Source organism: Ptychodera flava, chromosome 17 (genome assembly GCF_041260155.1).
Source record: "Ptychodera flava strain L36383 chromosome 17, AS_Pfla_20210202, whole genome shotgun sequence".
NCBI lineage: Eukaryota > Metazoa > Hemichordata > Enteropneusta > Ptychoderidae > Ptychodera > Ptychodera flava.
Genome location: NC_091944.1, coordinates 25,029,045 through 25,053,419, shown reverse-complemented (window position 1 = coordinate 25,053,419; position 24,375 = coordinate 25,029,045). Strand labels below are relative to the sequence as shown.

General features: G+C 38.7%; 1 protein-coding gene across 3 annotated transcripts in view; it reads right to left on the bottom strand.

Moving 5' to 3' along the window:
* LOC139115858 (glycine receptor subunit alpha-2-like) overlaps window positions 1–24,375 on the bottom strand; it is a 145,843-nt gene that overhangs the window by 18,369 nt on the left and 103,099 nt on the right. For all 3 annotated transcript variants that reach the window (XM_070678261.1, XM_070678260.1, XM_070678259.1), the window contains exons 3-4: window positions 21,019–21,218; window positions 11,656–11,723 (exon numbers count right to left, since the gene is read on the bottom strand). In XM_070678261.1, the coding sequence (XP_070534362.1) occupies window positions 11,656–11,723; window positions 21,019–21,218 (268 nt within the window). The remainder of the gene's footprint in view (window positions 1–11,655; window positions 11,724–21,018; window positions 21,219–24,375) is intronic.

The following is a 24,375-nucleotide window of genomic DNA, read 5'->3' as shown; positions in this document are numbered from 1 at the left end:
GATTTTTTTTATTTTTCAAAATCAAGATTAACGAGTTTTCAAAGCAATGTTAGCTGTCAGTACTCATGCGTAAGTAGGTGCCCATTTGCTTGCTGATGTTGTTATACTGTATTGTAACAATTTGAAACTTTTTGTGTAACCAGAATTTTTGTTTTTCTGCAATAAAATGTTTCAAACCAGATTGGCGTGTCAGTGTAGTGTGTTATAACTGGGCAGTTCGACATGCAGAGTGAAAACCAATCTTGTATCATTTGACTCTGTTAATGTTGTCGACTTTGTCAGCTAGCTACAGCTGAAACTAATCAGTGTAAGCAGTTTTATTGCAGTTCACTGCAGTAGCTTCGCTGTCTAATACTGAATATGGTTGTATACGTATATATATCGTTATAAATGCTTACACAAGTTACTTAAAGTACAAAGTAATAATATCTGTCACTTAAGTTTCATTCATCCTGCAATCTTCAGAGAGAAGTGAAAAGAATTCTTAGCTCTACACTCTTATTTACATGTTTGGGACGTACCATTCTATTTGTCAGTGGTCTTAAAATTTGATAATATAATTATTTCTCTGGCGATATTTTAAACCAACTCTGAGCGTTTGTTTAACACGTAGATATATGAAAGGTCAAAAACGTACTATATACTTATGACGTGAGTTTGTTTAAACTCCAACAATACTCAGAAACGAATTTTTGCAAATGAAAGTTCCTTTACGTGAATTCCTTGAGTTCTTCAACTTCTAATGATAGGACCCAGTTTTGTAACCTTGGCAACTTTCCACAAAAGGTTTAATCAACCTTCAATATTTTCCGGATGCACCTATTCTGCTCACAGCGTTGTCTAAGCACCCAGATCGAGGCATGCAATACATATCTTTTATTACCTCAAATTGCTGGCATTACAGGCCGTAAAGACGGCGATAATGACTTAAATACATACTTAACGATTTGAAAACCGACAAATTAATCGATAACAAAAGCGGCAACTGTAAGGACAAACTGGTTAAGTATCATGAGTAACAGGTAAACAAAAGCACGCGCCTTACACTTTGATCATACAAGAATTTGCCATTAGGTAAACTTTAAGTTCCTTATTGAGACAGGGAAGAAAAGATTATTTCCTCTTTCTGACTTAGAAAACATGGTTGAATGCAGTACCGATTACATCGATATATTTTTTGACACATGGTAATTATTAAGTTCACAGCCGTCTAGTGGAGGTCATTCCTTCGCAGGAAAATGTCGGTAAGCCTTTCAGCAGATGACGTGTTTCACAATTCGCTCAAACCATCAAGATTTTCTGCATACGGCAACTGTTTTCTTCCACAAAATTCAATGCTTCCATTCTTGGACCCCTTGAGTTAGCTAATAAACGATTTTGCTCCGACGAACTCAGGGACTCGCTTCTTAATTCTGCTGGTAGACTCGATCTGCTTATCATAGTACAATATTGCGTAGAGAAAACGTACACGTTTTACCCGGAGATCTAGCTTCGGATGAGAAAGTAGCGCGCACGGCGACATTTCATCAGAGACTACGCAATCCAAAGTATTGCAACACTGTGCCAGTCCCCCCAACAACAATTTATATGCGTTTTGAAAGTCGCACATCCGGCACCGTTCGTGTATTTCCCGACTTGAGCTTTAAATATAGATCATTCAAAAATTGCCCCTGTGCTCTGATAATGCTTTACCAGACTAACTAAAAGTATATTAGCCTATAATTGGAATATACGATTGATAGGTATTTATATGATATAACATTCCTCTTTCATCGTCACTGCGGCAATCACGTTGCTTTAAGAATCGTTTCACAGTCACCCTAACGGTTGAGGGACTTCTTACAAAGGCGTTATCAACGTGAGCGACATTTCGATAAGTCGAAGTAATATTTCCCCCATTATACTTTTGCCTTACAACCGAACAGAGTCACTCCATATTTCACTTGCACTGTCATGAAATTCGATGACAAACAAATATCTTTATTACCTATAAATATGCTCCAAGCATCAACAAAAATTGCCAAAGCGAGAACCTCCACAGCAAACACATAAAGCATACCTGATTTACTTGTGTATATATATATATATATATATATATATATATATATATATATATATATATATATATATATATATATATATATATATATATATATATATATATATATATATATATATATAAAATATTATATATTTAATATAATATTATATAATATATTATATATAATATATACATATACATGTATATTATTGTGCATTAAGGCCCAAAGGCAAAGTCTTTCAGAGGAGTATATAGAATACAACATAGGATGCTCGCATGCATGGATCAAATTAAATAGTATCCTTGACTGTGCCAAGGAAAGGGCATGACAAATGAAGATCACAAGTATAGGTTTCTTGAAGTATAAAGTTGATAAGGGCAGAAAACGACATCTTCCAAACTGCATTGAGATAGAGTTACAAGACTCCGTATGTGTTGTGACGTACATTGTAGCAGATAGTCACATTCATAAAACACAGTTCTTGTGGAACCCTTGGGTGTGTTGGCTTCTAAAGTGATGGCTATCACAGTGACTCAAAATCTCGTTTATTTATTTCTGAGCAAGTAAACAAGCGGGCATTTCTTAAATAACTTTATCACCGGTGAATTTTATTGAACAAGGCAAAATATTTTCCCGTACGCAAAAATTCAAACAAAATTTTCCTGTGTTCAAATGAAATGTTGATTTCGCTCACTATTTCGAAGGAATGTTGATAGTTCAGCAATGTTGATAACGCCTTTTATATAATTTGTATGCATGTTATGTGTGCCTGCGCGCACCTAATATTCGAGCGCCTTTGTGAATGAGTGGCGGGACGGTCAAAATTGCAACAAATTAGCTCGGTCAACGAACCGCCTTTTGTAGAGGTTTGGATGTGCCCGATTGGTTTAGGACGACGACGATTTTGATAGTACAACACTGTAAGTGCTATACATGCAAACTATAGGTAACGTGTATGACGAGTTCGCCAATCGATACAAAAAAATACGCGATTATGAAACTGTATTGATCTGACTGTATATGTACAAGACGAAATCGATATGTCCGTCCATGCACAACCAGCCATACATGTTTGACGTGTGCTAGATTGGTTCAAAGACTTCATCATGCAAATAAGTCATAACGCATATAACGTCTGCATTAACTCTCTGTGACTAAATGCCTATTAGCTTGACTGCCTAAAGAACATTTCTTTCGTTAATTTTTTTTTCACAGGAATAGGAAGACCTTAAAGAAAAGCTTAATGTATTTTAAACCCATCCATTTCGCTTTGCGGCATTCAATTTGTGGGTCTGTCGCAGATGTCACAAAGTGTCGACCACTGTTGTTGTCCTCTGTACTCGATTTGAAAACCCCAATTTACTACATCCACATACAGTCAGTAGCTAGATTAGCAGAGAATCGCTTTTCAATGACGAAAGTGTTCTGCAACCCCTTTGTGAGTCAGCCCTCGCTCTGAGTGTTATTTTTAGCGTGTTTTTCAAGCTGCCATTCACGCATAGAACACCTAGGCTCATGCATTAATGCATCAAACCGATAGAATCTGCTCAATAATGACGCCTCTCGCACACAAAAATGACATGCGTTAATCTCAGGTGCGATGTTGACAAGGATATCTGCTTCGTGATAAGCAATTTATAGGTTAAATAGCCGCCGGGCGATGGCCAATTGAACAGTCTGGGAAGATGAATCAATGCAAATTTCAATAAGTAATCATGTCTAAATTCAATCTGTATAGGGACACTGAATAATAATGATAGCCCGTGGTATTTATGAACTCATCCCTGCTAGCTTATCCTATTTTTTTGGTTCAGCAGTCTTTAGTACAAGTGTTATGCTAATTTCGTATCTTTTTTACAACTTCTTAAGTGGCAAATTGGCATTTTAAGTGAAAAGAGTATTTCGATGAAGATTTGAAACGAGTGTATCTCAAATGTTCGTTCGTATGCGTCTCTCGGGAGCTGCAGTCCTTTTCCAGGCAGATGCCTCCGCAACCGTTGCCAGGTTTGCTTAAGCTAAATGGTATTAGGCAAGAAAAACCGAATAAAACTTTATCATTGGCTATGATATAGAAATTATATTGACAGTCCTGAAGACTTCGACGACAGCCAATCAACGCGAATGAAAGTAATCATGATAATGTTGGTGAAAGTGATGGTGATGGGAAGGGGGTTGTTGTGATTGAGATTGCAATGATGATGATGATGATGATGATCATCATCATCATCATCATCATCATTACGGTAATGGTCATTATGATGGTGGTGGTGGAGGTGGTGGCATTTATGGTGACGACGACGACACGATGATGATGATGATGATGATGATGATGATGATGATGATGATGATGATGATGATGATATGGTGGTGGTGGTGGTGAAGGTGGTGATGGCGGTTATGCTGATTGGGGCGTGGGTAGTGGATGTATGGATAAAAATGTAACGACAACGACGATAATGGTAATGATAATGATGTTACATGTATAGGTACATGTCGTTTTAGGTAGTGTTTTTGACGGTGACGTCAAAGATGACGATGCTTATGATGATCATGATGGTGATGATGGCGACAATGATGCTGCTGCTGCTGACGATGATGGGAGAGTTGTGGTGGTATTAGTTGACAAGGTCACATGATCGCATAGGGGTAAAGATATCACATATGCTCTCAGGGGAAGATTACCAATAGAGCAAAGAAACGTTCAAGGATTTAAAAGCGACGGCATTGAGGATAATTGCAGTCGATGGAGTGGCAGAAATGGCGAACACTTCCCTGGGAAGGGTAGTGAAGCCATCGATGTCTTTCTTTTTCATGGTATCCGCGTCGGCATACATGTCTTTGACGAATGTGACCTTTTGTTTTTGAAGATGCTGCGATATCCGAGGATGCGTTAAGTGATAATGACGGCGGTGATAATGGTTGTGGATCAAGATGATATGCTTTCTGAGCGACTGTTGGTTATCGTACCCTAGATCAGAATCGCGCGTTCCTCTTAAAGTCGTTTATCTAAGTCTACAACATATTGACCTGCAAAGTGCGGGCTACTTTGTTGATAAAAGGGAACGCTGTTCTAAAAAATAACAAAAAATGATGTACAAATGTAAAATGTGAGATATTGAATGCCTTAAAGAGCCTGACCAAAGTTTTCCAGATGTTCTTTAAAGATGAAAAGAGTTAGGGATAAATATATAAATATTTTCATTATTTTTTGCTACTTTCAACATATTATTGGGACATGGCATTCATTGGTCTTTCTTTTGAGGTGCCTATGACTGAGTTAACTGCCGTTTTTCATCAGCCTACTCTGCATGGCAAAAATAAAGGATCCTTTTACATAGTCAAACAGCGACAATTGACACACAAGACGGACCAAGATAAATATTGATTTAGCTCCCCGGAGGTTGCACACGCCATAATAAACAGTCGTTCTTGTACGAATAGAACCTATCACTCACACACACGGAAGACAGTCACTTAAAAGCATATACGACTATTAGCGGTGCTGGACTTTCTGATTTTGATTTAGTTTACCTTAGAAATCGTTGTCTAAAGTCCGAGCTCACTTGAATATGAGTCCTGTCGACACGTGACAATGCTGACGTATTTTTTTCATTTTCTTGGATTATCTTTATGTGGAAACAAGTAATACTTTTTAGAGTACTAAAACTACAAAAACGACCCAATAAGTTTACATTCAGCGGTCTTTTAACCAATTTGTACCTCAACAAGAGTAAGTTTTAGTTTAGCTCGAAAATGGCTAAACACATTGACAAATGGGTATACACTGTGGATATTCTGTTTGTGCCACAATTTCATAGAAGTGCGTGTATTGTTTAGATGAGAGGGGCGAATTTGTCAGGACTAACCCCGCAATAATGTTTGCCTAGTATATATTGCTTTGTCATCATACAAGATGCGCATACCAACGTGACGTTCCTGTACATCGATATTACCGTTGAAGTAGGTTGATTTGTCTACAAGCTGTTTGATTTGAAAGACGAATTTCACTCTCTTCAGTGTAACCATGGCAAGAATTCATACAAATATTCTTAAGATAGCCATATATATATATATATATATATATATATATATATATATTTTGTGTGTGTGTTGGTATGTGTGTGTGTGTGTATTTTATAATGACATTTCATTTCTCACTTAGGGAAACTTTACAAACCGAAGCTGTTTTACAGTTTGAATTGGCACATTGGTGTTTCGACGGTTCCGGAAAGCTTGCACAAAGTGAAAACCAACCTTTTAGTTTTCAAGAATTTCCAAGAGTCGCCCCAATAATCATTGATACCATCAAACCTTCAATGCCAGTTTGATGCAAGGCTGCATGGTGCAAGACCAGCACTGATGAGAAGCGAGGAAGATCTTACTGTATTGCTTTTATATCCTCCCAAATCAGTCATTCCAGCAAACAACTGGCAAGCCCTTTACTATCAAGCATATATCTCCATGACACTTTTCCTGTTATCCTTTTTGTCTTAGCCTTTTCTGTCATTGCAATGGATTCTCGCCAGGCGTATGACCTAATGGAACATAGAAATAACCTGGCGTGGTTTAAGGAGAAATGAGGATGTCGTCAACTTATCATCCCAGTTAAATTTTATGGCTGAACGATGTAATATAGTGAATGAAACCATAGACTGATTGTGCCACTAGAAGTGATATTAAAAGTCGCATGGATTTCCGAAGTATCCAGCAAGAAACGAAACGTCATCAAGAAAGAGGTCATTCAAACGTAATAAATTTCCCCTTTTTTATGACAATGTCTCACGGGTTTTCAGAAATTGCACTGCGCCGTCCTTGGCTGAAAGTTTAATGTCCTTGCTGATCTGCAGATAACAAGCTAGAATATGGTTGAATGAGTAACTAGCTCGTTTTGTTCCGAATTGATATTATTGCGGCTTCTGGCGTTTTCTTGCAAGATATTCCACTCACGATCTTTCGCAGGATAGAAGTAACAACGGTCATATTTCATGGGGTACAGTTGGCAGGCAAAGGTGTGTTGGTGCGATCATTACGGCTACTTTCGTTGGCTGCGGAAATGGGAGCAAGCCATTTTAACAGATTCGGATCGGGCATTGACATGGAACACTCCTTAAAAAGTTCAACGATTTCCACTTGTTCAATGTTCACAGCTGATTAGATCTTACTATAGCCACAGGAATATCCCCATTACGTCTTACAAGCACAAGGCCTAAGTAACAGTTCTAGCATTCACATGCATGTCTCGATCGTTACCAGTCATGGCAACGTTACCGAACAAACCTCCATTATTTAAGTGAGCTACAGCAACGAGGAAGGTGAACTCTTAAATCAAAAAATTATATTTTGTCTTTTGGTAGTCTCAGCTCTCAAGAGTTGTTCTGGCAAGTCATAAGATGGCGGCAATAACTTCAGTGTTCTGTGTAGTGTGTTCATGTGATCCTACCCTGATTGGCATTTCTTCCCTGCACGAAGCACCGTCAGTTTTGTTATCTTATTTTATATTTTAAAGATAACGCCAAATCAACTTACGCAGCTACAGTCAAAATAGACATGCGTTTGGATTAGAAATGAGCCCCCTTCTCATTTTGGCCCTAGCGAACTCTCTTACTCGTTCAAATCATCTCCAACAGTTTTGAGAATTGCAAACTCTAAAATAGTTGAGTTTCAAATAGTCAGTCTAGTACTTTTTTTCTGTGGAATAATGATTTGACCGTATTCAAAGTATAGTAATTATATGTCGATATGAGGGTGTCAAATATTTGTATATGTGTTTCTAAACAATGTCTTACTTCGCGGCTGTATGAAGTTACATATAAGGAATGACATTTCCGAAGAGGGCATCTGTCACTTCGGTTTCTGATAAGATAAAAGTATATCTTTCAATATTAAAATGTCCCCAGACACATTTATTATTTTTTCTTTGATGAGCATAGCTTTCTATGACGCATGTGGTCTACCACGGAGTTTTGCTAAATGTAGGTATTTAGGACGCAGGATTAAATAGTGATGGAAATAAATATTTTAGATTACTTCAATCCATCTGATTATAATACAAATTGATATACTCCAGACGATTCAAAACTTACAAAGCCCTGTCTAGTCGACCAAAGAGAAATATGACATCGTATTGCCGAAGTCATTTACTACACATATTGTCTTCATATTATAGGGTTACAGTTGAAATCATTTGCATCAAGAGCAGAAATGTTCTTTGCCATGTATAACAAATTTATTGAAAGAAATTATGTAAAATAACATACGAAATCTTTCGCACTTTGGGTATTTATAAAGGACCGAGTAAAAATTTTCAATCGGTTGTAAATTTTGATTTTCTGCGTCCATGCTCCCCTTTTGATATAATGATGATGATAATGATGATGATCAACTTTTAAAATAATCTTTTTAGCTCATATGTTCACACACGTGAGCTATTGTCGTACTCTTGTCTGTCTGTCTGTCTGTATGTCTGTCTATTTGTCTGTCTATTTGTCTCTTGTCGCGATATCTCGAGTTATATTTCCATTGACTTACCCAAAGTTGACGAAGCTTGTTATACACATTACTGACAGTCGTTCCCAATTTCTACACGAGCTGATTACTGATTTTCATACAATAAAAGTGAACTTTCCAAATAAAAAAAGAACATTAAACTTGAAGACCTTCACAAAAATTGATGAAGTGCATATTAAATCAAATTTCCCAATAATATCATTCGGAGGATTTGACCCAAGTTGATAAAAATACTATGTATATTGATGATACATTTATATGATATTTGGAAAAGATATGTTTGCGTAATTTGCATATTTTTTCATAATTGGTCACATTAAACTTAAAGGACTTGACCGAGCGCAATTAAACTTGCTACATAAATTGATCATACAATTATATGACAGCAGTGAAGGAAATTTAACATTTTCCTTACAGCTCATCGCAAATTTGTATACTTAATGATATTTTTTAATTTCCAATTTGTATACATAATGATGCTTTATTTTTAATTTAAGCCAAACGTGATAGATATTGCTAGTGATTGCGATCATAAACAAAAGTTCCAAGCTTGTTGCAATAATGACAGAGAAAAGTGTCGGATCTTTGTAGACAACAGCAACATATACTGAAACACGGGAGCTTTTTCAAGCACGTGTGGTTGTCGAATGAGTTCGATCACAACCATTGTCCCGGCAAATGGCCTGTCCCTGCATGGCCGCCCATATGTTTTTAAATATACATACTTTGCGCTTCGCTGTTGTTTGAAGATGTCAGGCTGGTATTATATTCAGTCATTTATCAATTTTCCGTGTCCATCTAAAGTGCAGTAAACAGCTACTCTGTTTCCCTAATGGTTCTCCAGTATACACAGAGTGAGACGTGTAGCTCACCGGAACTGCATGTTGCTACGCACGTGACACTAGCTGTCGATATAATTCTAAGAGAATTAGTATCGTCTACATCGAAGCGGAGGTTTACGGAAGAATCATTTTCAATATCCCAGTAAACGCCATATTCATTCAGGTGAATGGGTGTAATACATGCAAATGTAATGTAGTTCTCATACCATGCTGCTGGGAACTGCAGACAATTGGAGCAATTTTTTGCAAGTTCTGGGATGGAGCTGCGTCCATGGAAACACTCTACCCAGGTGTAATAATAAAAAATTGAAAGCCATACGATAAAGGCAGAGATAGCAAACAAAGTCTCGAGTGGGCGCTTGGGACCACTTCACGCGCGGCACTGCAATTACACACATCGGAATACCGGTAAGTATTTCCTTCTTAGTGTTGTTAATGGAGATTTTAAACCTCCCATGCACGTCTGTTGATATCGACGTCACCAATTCGTGCAACACGATGCCTACTGCGATGTAATGGCATTTCACAGATACAAACACAGCGAGGTCTGCTCTAGAGATGGGGAATAAATACATTTCCCACTGTTGTTCGAGCGCATTTCTTCGGTAGCCTGTTAATAGCACTATTCGCCCTGGGCGTCTCTGCTAAAGCTTGTTTCGCGCGTGCGGAGACAGATAAAAAAGTGCCCAAGGTGCATTTCCGTTTGTATATTATAGTCTATCAAAAAGTAATCTTAGAGACACAGAAGCAGTATTTTAGAAAAATATAGAGCTCACGACATGTGCGGACTGAAATTTGCTAACAAAATGCATATGTCTATTGAGTTCAGTTTGCTTCCAATCTAGAGTCCAAATAAAAAATGAAGATGGTGCCACTGTCTTATTCGTGTTTTGAATTACAAATTATGGCCGGAACTTGATCGCCGCTGGATAGTTTATTTGCCGACGTATACATGTAGTTACGTATGTTGAAATGAACCAATGGAAATAAACCTATCACAACCTTACGCACATGTCTGTCTGTCTGTCTGTCTGTCTGTCTGTCTGTCTGTCTGTCTGTCTGTCTGTCTGTCTGTCAGTTTGTCTGTCTGTCTGTCTGACAAACTCACAATTGAATGTATGTATGTATGTATGTATGTATGTATGTATGTATGTATGTATGTATGTATGTATGTATGTATGTAGTTGTATGTATGTATGTGTGTGTATGTGTATTCATGCATAGTCTGTATGTCCTTCTATATATGTGTATGTATGTATCTGTGTATGTATGAGTGGGTTAAATTCTTTATAAGACATGTTCTAATGGATTAATCAACGGATAAATGGTGTGGGGATGTTGTATGGATGGTCAATGGATGTAACATAAGAACAAGGTACACATACATGTTGTTATACTCTCTGTTCGTATTTGTCAGATTTTCTCATTATTGATTTTCCCGACTCAAACATTTCAAAGACAATCGGATCTGTATGTTGCCTCTCAAAGTACTTTGTCTCTGCTTTCCTAGATCCTTTTCTGTATCTCTAATTGTAGCTGACAATCTGTCTCTTTCTCTCTCCGTGTCCCCCCTCTGTTCCTGTCCGTCTCTCTGTCTCTGTCTGTTTCTGTCTCCGTCACGGCCTGCCACTTGCCTCCCCGTGTCTCTCTACCAGTTGTCTGTCTGCCTGTTTGTCAGTCTGTCTTTCCCTGTGATATTTGTCTGTGCAACTTCGACTTCTTTGTCTTTTGGGGTTTTTTCTGCCTGTATGTGTGTCTCCGTCTTCTCTTTCACCGTTTCTCTCAATCCCGATAAAACTGTTCGAATTCTAAAATGTAGAGTATCATTATGAATTGATATCCTGTTTAGCATACAAAGAAATTGACGGATTAATGACCCATGTTTATATATCTCTTTATAGCCTATGTCTTTTGATTATACGTTGTTGCCCTAAGTGTTTAATAATAATTAATTTTCGAGTTTCTGAAAGTTATCAAAATAATTATTCATTTCATTTAACTACCTTAAGTTAGGTTGTAACTTCCCAAAAGCGTACATAAATACACATCGAAAATGATCGAATGCTAATGACTTCAATATCTTCTCGTACCGTAGACTCTTGAGCCGGACGGTCTAAGAATGTACTATCTACAGCTGTGAAATATCGCAGATGTGAAAACGAAATTCAGAGAATTACAAATAAATGACTTGTATAGTGTTGAGCACTTAAGAGCAACAAAAAATGCCACGTTAAGAGGGAAACTAAAGGAGTTTTATCTCTTACCATACTCGTCTCCGATATTGAATCAAAGCTACAGATGTATAGGCCACAATAGACAGCTACAGCTGGACCTGAAAAGAAACAACAAATAAAAATGGGTACCTTCATTTACTCACATCTTCAAGTGTATCAGACAAGCAAGGCGAGAATTAAAGTAACTCTCTTGTGTCTGGTCTATTGGTAAAGAGACGAAAGTGTTAAGACATCATCAGTCGGTCACAAACATTTCATAAAAGGCTGCTGTCATGAAGGCGCAGCGCTAATGGCTGTAGGATATCAAACGATCTTTGTGCATGGTGTCAGATGACGTTGGGAAGAATAGCATTTTTCGCGAGCAAAGACAGCCTCGTTTTAGCGTAATTGAAATAGCATGGCGGAGGCCGTATTCCTATCGCTGCCCCTGGGCGAGGTTGCTGTACCTCGAGACTCACTCTTTCACTCGATGCTCATTCATTTGTCGACAGACCTATTGCTGTTAATTTTATACATCTTAACAATTGACTTGCGTGGCCATTTGGACTCGCTTTTTTAGCCCAAACGCTGAGAAATTGCCCATGCACAGACGTGACGACCATGGCTATTTAAGGTAGAACGCACGTCGGGGACAAATATTTGGATTCTCAATTTTCTACAATTCCTTGCTGATCTACCACTTGTGGGGGCTCTTTTTAAAGCTCCTGAAGAAAGAAAAACTTTCACCGTCTTAGTTTTTCGAAAATCGAAAATTTAATTTTTCCCTCAAAGAGTTAATACAGAGATGGCGGCCATTTTAAATTTCAAATATCGCAAAATGTTGGGTAATTTGTTTCACTAGGTCCAAACTTTGCACGGTAACCCCCGATTTTATTGTTGATTTGGTAAGAGAATGGTTGAAAGTTTCATTTCGGAAAGTTTGAGCAAGAGTTTAAGTCTTTCACATACTACCTTAAGGTAGTATGCGCCTCCAAAGTGAAATACTTAAGATTGTGCTGAAATTTTGCTCAAGGGATATTGCAACCGTTCCCATTCAAAATAAAAAATAAAATCGGGATCACCGTGCAAATTATGGGACAAGAGAAAACAAGTAACCGAAATTTACCGATATTTGAAATTCAAAATGGCCGCCATCCTCTATGGAGAAAAATAAAATTTTCGATTGTCGAAAAACTTAGACGGTGAAAAATTTTCCTAGGCCAAGAGCTTTAAAGTTAACCCAAACAAGTGGTATATCAGAAAAGAATTTTAAAAGTTTTAAAGTCCGAATATCTGTCCCCGAGGCGCATTCTACCTTAAAGACAAGAATTTTCACCAAGATAACGTTTCTATTTAATCCTCACACGGCATTCACATCTTCACATCCCGGAAACTTATTAGTCTCACTTTGCATTGCCTTGTAAATTTTATGAATGAGATGTGTTCTCATTATAGAATGTATACCCACACTTATAAATACATGTCTGTCTCTACGACAGACTCTCCAAGGTATTCTGATTTCACTTTATCCTAATGAGTCACACACGACTTCTTGCACTAAGAGATGATTAATATTTAACCCTATGGGTATCTGCACTCATATGCTGACTGTGCTTCTTGGTCAATATTTTTCTTGTCGTTTTGTTATAATACAGAACGGCAGTAAATTATGAAAGATAAATTTTCTCATTTCAACATTTACTCTAACAGAACACGCACCTATGAGACCCTACCATGATGGGTTGCTGACCTAGATTTTTGCCTTACTGCAATTATATTTGTGCCAATCTGTGCAATCGAAGAACGCATATTTACAAGATCCAAACTGGACATGTCTCCCTCCTGTACAACTCACAAAACAATAGATATAACATTTATAGACGGATGAATCACGCAATCAATAATTATTTATTTGTCGCAGATTTATTTAATGCCGAAATTTGTCGATACAGACATCATTATTGATCATCACAGTACATCGTACGCTTCGGTATTGTCCTCGACGCGACGCGTCGCTGACAATACCTCCGCTGCACGATGTGCTCGCCGGACATAAATCCCGTTTTTTTTGTATTTTGTGAATAACCTTGTATTATTAAAAACTCCGAATGTACATGTGTACTTTGATGTGTTTGTATGATATACTGATCAGTGATTATGCATCCAACATTGTACTCCATAGTGCAAGGACACGTCATGTAGAAGTCCACAGTGGTGCAAAAAATTGACTAACCCTATAGGGCCCGTTGCTTTTAATTAACATTTGACGATATGTTCGTGGCTTTTTACCCAAGAAAACATTCTGCAGTATCTTCTCTCACCCCTTTAGGCATGTTGACACATGAAGAATAAGCCCCACAATATGACGTAGTGAATAGACACTATCCAAGGTCACTGTTGGCAATTATATCATACCAGTATATCGATGCTGCAAATACAGCGATCTCTGTTCGAGACGTGAAAAGAACCGTGGTATATTCGCGATATATCACGGCTGGCACAAGCGTGAGCTCTCGGCTTGAGCAAAAATCTTTTTTTGACGTTCCATGCCATAATATGGTATAAAAGCAATAAAGCACTCCCAGCGACGGTGTACCACTCGGTTTTGATCAATTCCCTCCATATATGCACTCGCTATATGTCGTGAATTGGTCAAAATCTTGTGGTATACCGTCGTTGGGTGTGCTTTATAGCTTAAATAGATACTAGCTCGGAACTGGAACTCAATTCTTGTAGAATAACATTGAGCATTTCACACAGAATATGTGTGTCGACACGTTTAACACTATATAGACATTATATCACTCTTGGGTGAAGCAAAATTTTGTGTTTTACGACTTCAACAGAAGTCATTGAACACCTCAAAGCATCATAGCTAAATGGAGTTTTCACTGTCTTATTCACTCCTGGTTACCAGCACTTAGGGGAGATTCAATTGACTGACTAACGAGAGTCAGTGCACGTTTTCGCTTGGCCAAGTTTGAATAGTCCGTGTTTGGAGAATTAACCACGGGTCACGACCGTTGTCATAACCTTAGCCGATCTGTTTGCTATTAGGGGAAATTACAGGAGGCACGGTGTTCCCGTAAGTTTACATATGCCATCGCTAGGGATGAATCAGAGCAGACGTCTGGCATTAACCTTTCTGCTCCGAGGCACTTGCCGGAGTTGTGTTTTCCCCTTATCCATGTCCACGTGAAGCGAAGGGAGATATAGGAGAGTCACGGTTACGATCTAATCGTCATTCTGTACACGTAAATCTCCGAGGTGTTTACATGTCATTATCAGGCCGTAATGGGGGCCATTCTCCCCCACTTTAAATTAGCGTTCAATCTTGTCGCCTCCCTTGAGACATAATTGCACGTCTTGGGTGCGCAGGAAATTGATCATTACTCCTTCGACCCTCTTCTACTGATGATACAAATTTAATAAGTAAAAAGAAGGACTGGCGGGGCCTCGGGCGATATCAGATTTTTGCCTGAGCTGACAAAATGATTTTAGATGGAATCTCCTTGAAAATGGAAGGGACGTGATTGATCCATCGCCAAGGTCGGGATTGGCTAATTTATTGTAGATGAGAAAGTCAATGTCGAATACTAACTGGTGACGGCATCATGTTTAAATTCTGTACCATTTATGGGATAAATACCGAGTACAGGCCAAATATCGAACTTCAGTACTGGTAAACCAGCATCATTTTTTCGAAAACGCCAACCCTTTGATGCTAATCCCACCTCCAAGGCCATTAGACTGAAATTCAAGCTCTTCTAAATCCTCAATCGCTGTTATCTTCTAAGCACGTTGGATGAAGTTACCAGAGCCAATGGTTTTTTATTCCTGAGCTAAGTCAACCAACTTCATTTTCAAATGTTCCCAACTTAGCTCAAACCCTTTGATGCTGATCTCAGCTCCGTGCGCATGGATTGAAACCAATATCTTCTAAATTCTCGCCGCTATCTTCTTAGGACGTTGGATGAAGTTATCAGTGTAAAGGAGCTTTCTAAATACCCTTGGAAGAAAGCATATCTAATCTTGTTCTCGCGTCTCAATCTATGAGATTATTAATAATTTCCTCAATCTATATAAAGTATCTGACAAAACTTGATTAAACTTAAAAAAACGTTTCCGTAGATTTTGGTTTTTCACACTTTATTGATATGATAATCGGGTTCGTAGATTCGTACTGACGTTCAGTATTTTTGTGGATCTTCTCTGTCACCACTAGGTAGAAAATTGTATTTGTTGCCGTTAAGCTGATTGTACTAGCGAAGCAATCGTCAGTCTCGCCAAAATGTGCTTGTAAAATCCAGCGGTGTGATGTTGCTACTGCTTAAAAGGTTACGGACAGGTTATGAATAAGCGACAAATGAAAGGAATGACCGAAGAATCTAAATACTTGACATCAGAAACGAGAAACGCTTTTGTTTGCACACGGAATGATAATTAGATAGGAAAAACATTATTGACAATGCAAATAATACTGGTAATCAGATTAGCTATGTAAACAACCCCTTGATCTAATAATGATAACCTTAGTGCGATATGTAAAGGTTCAGGCACAGGCGACGTCTGGCGTACCGCTCCGCGAAGAGTATATACATGTGGCTTTGCATTGGGACTGGCGTCAGAACCTTAATTCCCCGTGCAGTTGTGGCTGTACATCGATTATATTGATCTTTTTAAGAATTTCCCTACAAACGTCTGCTGGCATCTCAGCCTCAAACCTTTATTTGCAACTCAAACGCAAGTGACACTATCGCCTTGTTGTGCGAGCGGGAGTTGGAGGGGGGGGGGAATTATTGATACGCCGACCTGGTATTTCTACGACTGATATTCAGAAAGTAATATACGATAGGAAAAGCCACTTTGGAACCCGAACTCGTCTATGTGTAAAGTGGAATTTCATGTTCTACATATTACAGGCAATTTGGCGTAGTCGATACATGCGATTTTTTTTACTCAAATTGAAAGATGACTAACGAGAATATCATCCTCCGACTATGTGCACGGGTCGTCGCCACGTTTACTCAAGCTGTTCTGACATTTGAGCATAAAATGTGAACAAAATGTCAAAAAAAAAACCGGCAAAAGGAATAAATTTGACCTTCAGCTGTTTTTGTATACATGTCGATACTTTTGCGGGGTGGTATCTCATGTCCACCATAGCATGTAAGAAGATATTTCGCGTATTCATGATGTGAATTGGCGTGCCGTGTAACAGCAGCCTGAATTCAGACATACTGTTCTCAATGAAACTATCTCTCCTGGCTTCAGATTGCAGTGTAGCTGAAAATCTGAGTCAGCAAGCTAAGCTCAAAAGAATCTGATCCCGTTCTGCTAATGTGCGCATTGCTTGGAAATGCTAGCGCTGATGTTCTATTCTTAAGTGAAATAAACAAGACAAAGCGCGTTGTGGCATTCCAACTGTTTTCCTTGAGAGTTCGATCGGTTTCCAGAGAGATGGCTCTCCCGATGCTCGCAGCAGAGGCGATTCATTAAAAAGTGAGAGTGGGCGAGATTGCCACTGCCTACGAACAAAATCCCATAAAAGACCCAACGCAGGACGAGGCTAAGTCTCGAGATGGAGAATTTTTAGTGGAAAGAGCGCGCGCGGATCCGAGTCACAATTCGCAGAAAGCCCACCAGAGGCAAGGAACATAGCCCCCTTAGTTCGTTGCATGCACACTCCATCCACGTGCGTGGCGAGACTTTGTTACACGCAAGATGATTCTCCCTGCGATGATATATTAGGATGGGATGCGGAAATAGTGGGTGTCAAAAGCGACGGGGTTGTCGTCCTCGTATGGGAGAGGTCGAGTTGAAAAACAATCAGCGGACGAATTACTCCGGCAATGAATCTGGAAGTGTAATCACTATCTCAGTTGATGTAAGACTTCAGTTTGATATGAACTTGAGAGTTCATATCGAGAACGAGAGGGATATTTTAATATCCTTTCACCATTTACTAGAAAGATCATTCTCAATGTAACAATTAATGGAATCTCTAAAAATTTTGAAAGTTTTTCAGTGTGATATTAATTTCTCTCGGTCAGACCTGCATGCAGCGCTGTGCAATCAACTATCGTTGCGATGGGCTTCATGGAATTTTCAAAACTATTCACGCTATCTTCAAGAAGAATAGTAGCAAAACACGATTTTACCGTAACGGTTTTCAATATGCCTTTATGCAATCCACAATATCTGCCAATTACACGTCATATATGTATGTATGTATGTATGTATGTATGTATGTATGTATGTATGTATGTATGTATGTATGTATGTATGTATGTATGTATGTATGTATGTATGTATGTATGTATGTATGTATGTATGTATGTATGGTTGTATGTATGGTTGTGCGTATGGTTGTATGGTTCACTCCAATTTGTTTAATACTTCTCGACGTTCCGTTGTCTACGACTGTCTCGAAAGATTTTAGTCGACTTCCTAACAATTCAACATTCAATTCAAAGTTCAATCCAACAATTACTCCCGCACTTCTATTGTATGCATCTTCCATTGAAGGTCTTTATACCCCTTCCCCCAGCCTACATCTGTCAATATTTAGAGATTGGCGGCTGTGAAACTGAATCAATCAAATTGTCAGCATTTTATCGTTGTGTCACATGATATATGCACAGGGAGTCAAAATTAAATCCACCTGTTCTCTGTCCGTGTTTGGATTTGCTACGAATACTAAATATAGATATTTAATTATGTTTAGAACGCAACCTTGACTTTTTGCAATTATTCCTTATCACTTAAATGATTAGAGTACAATTCTTCAACCAGCATAAACATGAAATGTACTACATTTACCCTTTGCCCGCGTGGCACAGGTACACATCCAAGCGTCGATGATGTAGGTGAACTATTTACATATACCATGGAGCGACAAAATGACGACAGGAATGCGAGACTTTAAATCTTTAAAGACTCATTACGTCAGATCAAAACGTCGATTGCTCCCCTGTTTTTCCACGAATTGCCTTCGTTGCCGCGACTTCTTTTGAAGAGCGCGACTCGTTATCGGGTTTGCGGCGCGGATGGTCGAGTTTGCTCCCCGATAATTGGGTCGGGGAAAAAAGCTCGTTTGTTCCCGAGTGCCGCTGTGATAAATCTGATGAACATCGCTATCAATCAATAGATCGCAGCCGAAACAAGAGCAAAAAGAACTGCTACTATTTGGCCTATTCGTGTAAATATTCTTCCCTGTTGACTGGCAGCCTTAGTCACTCAATCGGTCAAGGTTACAAAACAGAGCCCGATGTATAGCTCCTTGGGATTATGGACTTGACTTGGCAAGGATTAAAGTTCCTAGTTTACCGGTAGTTAGCACTTATTACAGTACAGTTGAATGATTTTAGGTGCTGCGCACAAAATCCCATCGCATATCGCAAGGATTTCCTGAATGTCAAACAAGTCGTGAAAAAGTAGTTCCTCACGCATGATTCTCAAGTCAGTAAAATGGCTTTATCTCTGCCAGTGCAAAATTTAATCTCTTTGATGGACGAAACGCACCATACACCAACGCATATCAGATAATATATAAGGTACATACTTATTTTATATATGTATTTATTCACTAATACTTCATTCCTTATATTAATAATCTATTTAAATATTATTTTTGTTTATTTGTTAATTTTCAACTTCTTTATACTGTCATGATGTCTATCGTTCGTTCGTTCCTTATTTCGATAATTAATTGATATATTTATTAATTCATTACTTTATTTCTCTCTGTATTATTAAGTATCGGATTCAATTGCCCATTGGCAAGCTTTTGTTTACTCGGACGCCAACTTTCTAAGAAAAAGGTAATTCGTCATAAATTCACAAATTGCGTGACACGAACAATCTATACACTCTGACAAGTCCAGAGTGCAGTCGGCAAATGCTGAAATACCTTTTATCATCAGCGGTCTCTAACGTTTTTTAGGGTTGTTTTGTGTTTTTGATAGAATGCACCATTAACAATGTAGATGCTATTGAAATCGTCACACGCAATACACTATCAACACATGTATAAATACAAACAAATATAAAAAGAAAACTTAATCGAAATTCTCCTTCAAAGTAAGTAGTTTATTGCGATATCCCCGGATTTTTCTTTTCAACTTGTTCATATTGCCATGAAGGGTTTTTTTTGTCGTGTAGAATTTACGCATGCTCTGTCTTCACTCATACAGCTGCTTTATTACACTACTGACGATACCAAATTTTAATGTCTACCGATAATTGCTTTGGTTTGCCTGAGCATTAAAGTCAAGCCGGTCTTGAAGTGGACACACTATCTTCCATAATTGTCTTTGTCGTGTTTTGTTATTTAGTAATTTTTCCTATTTCTCGGAAAACATTAAATCTAGTATTTGCGTTGTCGTCATTATGTCAGGTAGGGTGTATAATTAAACTCGTTGTTTGCCTCAATAAAAAAGTAAAAATATAAAATACCCCGCAAACACGGGTCTATGAAAAGTGATGTGGTTTCGGTTCGTGACATTTGGCACAAATTATGACATTATATATCAGTCCCCCGTTTTATTCATATACATTGACATCTTTGTGCATATGTAATATAACAACCTTGTTGTTAGAATGATATAGCAATAGTTACTTTCTTCTTAGCCGTCTCAAAGCTATTATCATTTTAATGTCCCAGTATATAAAGGTAAGGAATCTTCACACTTCGAATCTGTTTATTTCGATTACACGGTATCATAAATAATTTCAATTTCGTAGGTGTACTCGGTGGCCGTTTATTTTAGAATCTCGTGGCGAAGGGTTTTGGGTGCAGAACTATGAAAAGTGAAAATACACATGATGAGCAGGTGTTAAAGCAATGCCGGCGATGATCATCAAACAAAATAATCCGATTTTATTTTACAAATTGGGCGGATATCGAAATTAACCGGGGATTTCCGGTCGAGTGGAACTACAAATCAAACATGAATTTATAGGGTCGCGTTTAAACAATCGTAACACTGTCATGTCCTCCACAAATTTAGGCCTTTGGGAGAGACTTGGCACCTTAGATTAATGGAAAGCGACCACATATTCAAAAACAAAATAATACGATTATGATATTATATCAGAAACATCTGTAAGGTCATCGGTTACGGATGAATGATTTGAAAAGCACGTCTGTAAAACGAATGTGGCAGAGAGATACAGGCAATGTAAACATACGGGTCATGGTAGAGTACCGTGTAAGAGGTCACGCAAATGCGCATGTGCGCACGGAGTGACGGAAGAAGCAATTAAAACACAGCAGATGGATGTGTACGGATTACAAGATATTATCAGTCCCCTTTGAGACAATTTCCCGATTAGCGTTTCTGAATCGCTCGCACTTGAGTGGCCGCGCTGTTGCTACATCGATCAATGATGATGCAGTTCATTGCGGCTTACCTTTAATATTCGGGCGTATCCGTAACTTTTCGTCATTCAGAAAGTCCATTAGCATAAGGCTGAGATCGGCGTCCACCGGCACTTCGCTGTCCGGGATGCCGGCGTTATAAGTAACAAGGCTGTCTGGGATGCCGGGGCTATAAGTGAACAGCTCCTCGTCCTTTGCGCTTTCCCCTTTTTTGTCCTCTTGTGTCTCGCTGCTGTTAAAGTGAAATTATATTCAAGCGAGTGAGAAAACATATATTATTTTTATTGGAATTACCAACACTGACCTGTGACAGACTATTCCTTTACACTTACATTAACTCTGTAAGTAAGTAAGTTTGCCTGTCTGTATATATGTATGTATGTTTTTCTGTCTGTCTGTCAGTGTGTCTCTGTCTGTCTGACTATCTGTCTGTATGTCTTTCTGTATGTATGTATGTATGTATGTATGTATGTATGTATGTATGTATGTATGTATGTATGTATGTATGTATGTATGTATGTATGTATGTATGTATGTATGTATGTATGTATGTATGTATGTATGTATGTATGTATGTATGTATGTATGTATGTATGTATGTATGTATGTATGTATGCATGCATGTATGTATGCATGCATGCATGCATGCATGCATGCATGCATGTATGTATGTATGTATGTATGTATGTATGTATGTATGTATGTATGTATGTATGTATGTATGTATGTATGTATGTATGTATGTATGTATGTATGTATGTATGTATGTTTTCATGTGTTCATGTATGTATTATGCATGCATGCATGTGTGAAGACAATCTAAGTAGGAAATGTGTATATACTCGTTGTGCTGCTACATTCTATTAAAACAACGCAAGAAATGCAAGAGCATGGTCAACATTCACAATTGGATTGTCAAACCTGTAATTCGAAACCTACTGTATGCATTGCTGATTTCTGGATATTGTTTAAGCCTCGCTGAGGTTTAATAATAATAAAAATAAAATAATGATAATAATAATAATCTTTTATTGTCTATACAAGTGTTAAAATTCACCCTCTGTCGCCAATCATGGGAAAGAGATATCCTTACAACGTGTTCTATAACTGCATGTTGCGTAAAAAATGGGAGTGGATAGAAACACTGCGATCTCAAACTGAGCGAGCTGCGTGCTGTGTGGAAGGCATTGATGAAACTTTACATGATCGATCGTTGTGGGTTTCGTTTTGTTCAAAAGGTTGGAAGGTGCTTGCGGTAACATTTTACGTCGCTCATAAAATTCGTAAACTACTAGCATCGCATATAGAGAATGATAGCAGAGAAGTTTTACTGTTGCGGAGAAAAGCGGCGATACCAAATTTTGGCGTAGGGGTGCGTGCTACAACACGCAAGATATACACCTCCCCAAAGCACAAAACATAAGCAGCAATATGCCTAATAAGCGACACTTGTGAGAACATCTTCTTTATTATTCAGTAAATTCTATGTTTTGATTTTTTTATTTGAAGGTAACAGAAAATTACAAGTTGGAGAGCACCACATCCGTGCGACGATGCTGTTGCAGTAGTTCTTGACTGGTCTACTAACAGAGTGTGTCAATCGAAAACTGCCCTGAGACGGCTTTCTCATGATTCTCGCCGGGGAATCCGACTCAAGGAGGGTGAAACAAGTTTGATCCGATTTTTTTCACGTCAATAGAGCTAAAGTAAGCTACCGATATGCAAAAGTACGAGACACTATTTACCAATGGCATGCTCTCGGCGTTTCTTTTAACTGATAAAAAGAATTGTTGTCGCCATCAGTGAAATGCATTTCCCGAATTTCCGAGCGGTGCCCGCTTTTCAAAAAGTCACTCAGTATTCATCGCGTGGGGTTTACTTCCAATTTCCTCGCAGAGCCTTGATGCGATACATATCGCGGATCGATCCGAGAGCGTCGGTGTGGGCCAAATTAAGCCTTGAGTGCGATTTGATGGAATGGGATTGGCCGATGATAACCTAATTTTAGACTGTCGGATGGAGTGAAAAGCAGACGATCAGGAAATCCAGACAGGCATGAATAAAGTGAAAGAACACGCAAAGCCACTGAGAAGCAAACATGGATAAACACAGCGTTCCAGTGGAGTTGTTCGGAAGCACGTCCTGTGCTCATTGTCTTATCCCTTTTAGTCAGTCTATCTGTCCCTCTGTCTGAATATCTGCCTGTCTGCATGCCTGCCTGCCTGTCTGTCTGTCTGTCTGTCTGTCTGTCTGTCTGTCTGTCTGTCTGTCTGTCTGTCTGTCTGTCTGTCTGTCTGTCTGTCTGTCTGTCTGTCTGTCTCACGTACCTGCCCATCCGCCTAAAAGGAGAGCGGTGTTTCGCATCTACATCTTTTTCGCATGGTTACACGGCCTATTACCCTTCACCGTCATCAATTCGCTAGCCTACACGTGTAACCAGTTCTAGCTAGACATGTCTTACTGTCACACCATCTGTTACGTCTGTGAGGCGCCCATTCACTGTCACTGTCACTCTAGTCTCTTTACCAAAGTTCGGCTCTTTTCAGTAAGTTTCTCTGTCTCACACTTGCTGAAGACAAGTTCGTATATAGAGAGACGGAAGCGCCAGATAATTAGATTTTCGTCCACTTTTCTCAAATAACTTTCTGTCAATACTCATTTACTGCTGGGCTTCAACTTACTGATTCGGCTAAGTGGATCCAATGTCTGAATCGACGGTCGTATTATGCGACGGCCTGAAAAGTTTATCAATATATGTCGAAAAGACACCTTCGTCCCTAATAGTATTTAAACGATGAAAGAGAGTTTGCACACTATTCTAAAATTCCTTTTATTAGTATGGCACAACCACTTAGCCCTGAAGCCTGTTAAAGGGATATAGTCGTCGGAACTGCGCTCAAAGGTCCATCTAGTGCAACTTTGGAGGGACAAAGTTGTATGCAAATCAGCAAAGGTTGTATGGGACCCATACGATCAATGTAAACACTGTATCCAAGGTACGATGGCGATTGATGAAAGTTAAAACATGTCTGTCATAATCTACATTGTACAATTTAAATGTTGCAGCTATGACGATGAGGTGCATCTAGATATCGTGTACAAACTATTGCTTGTAAACAAGACACTCGCACAGGCGCAGTTCTGACGACCGTTTCCCTTTAACTACTACAATGTAAAACACTTCAACAGTGTCGTGAAGATCATATATCTCTAACAAACAAATAACTTTGTTCGTGAACTGGCAAAAGAACGAATTGGGACACACTTTATTATTTTACCTCTGCCATCGAGAACAATGAAAATATTGTGTGCGCTAAAAAAAAACGTACGGAACGCTACTTTCCGTATAACAGTTACCGTTTTCTGGCAGCCCCACCCCTGCGGCTGTA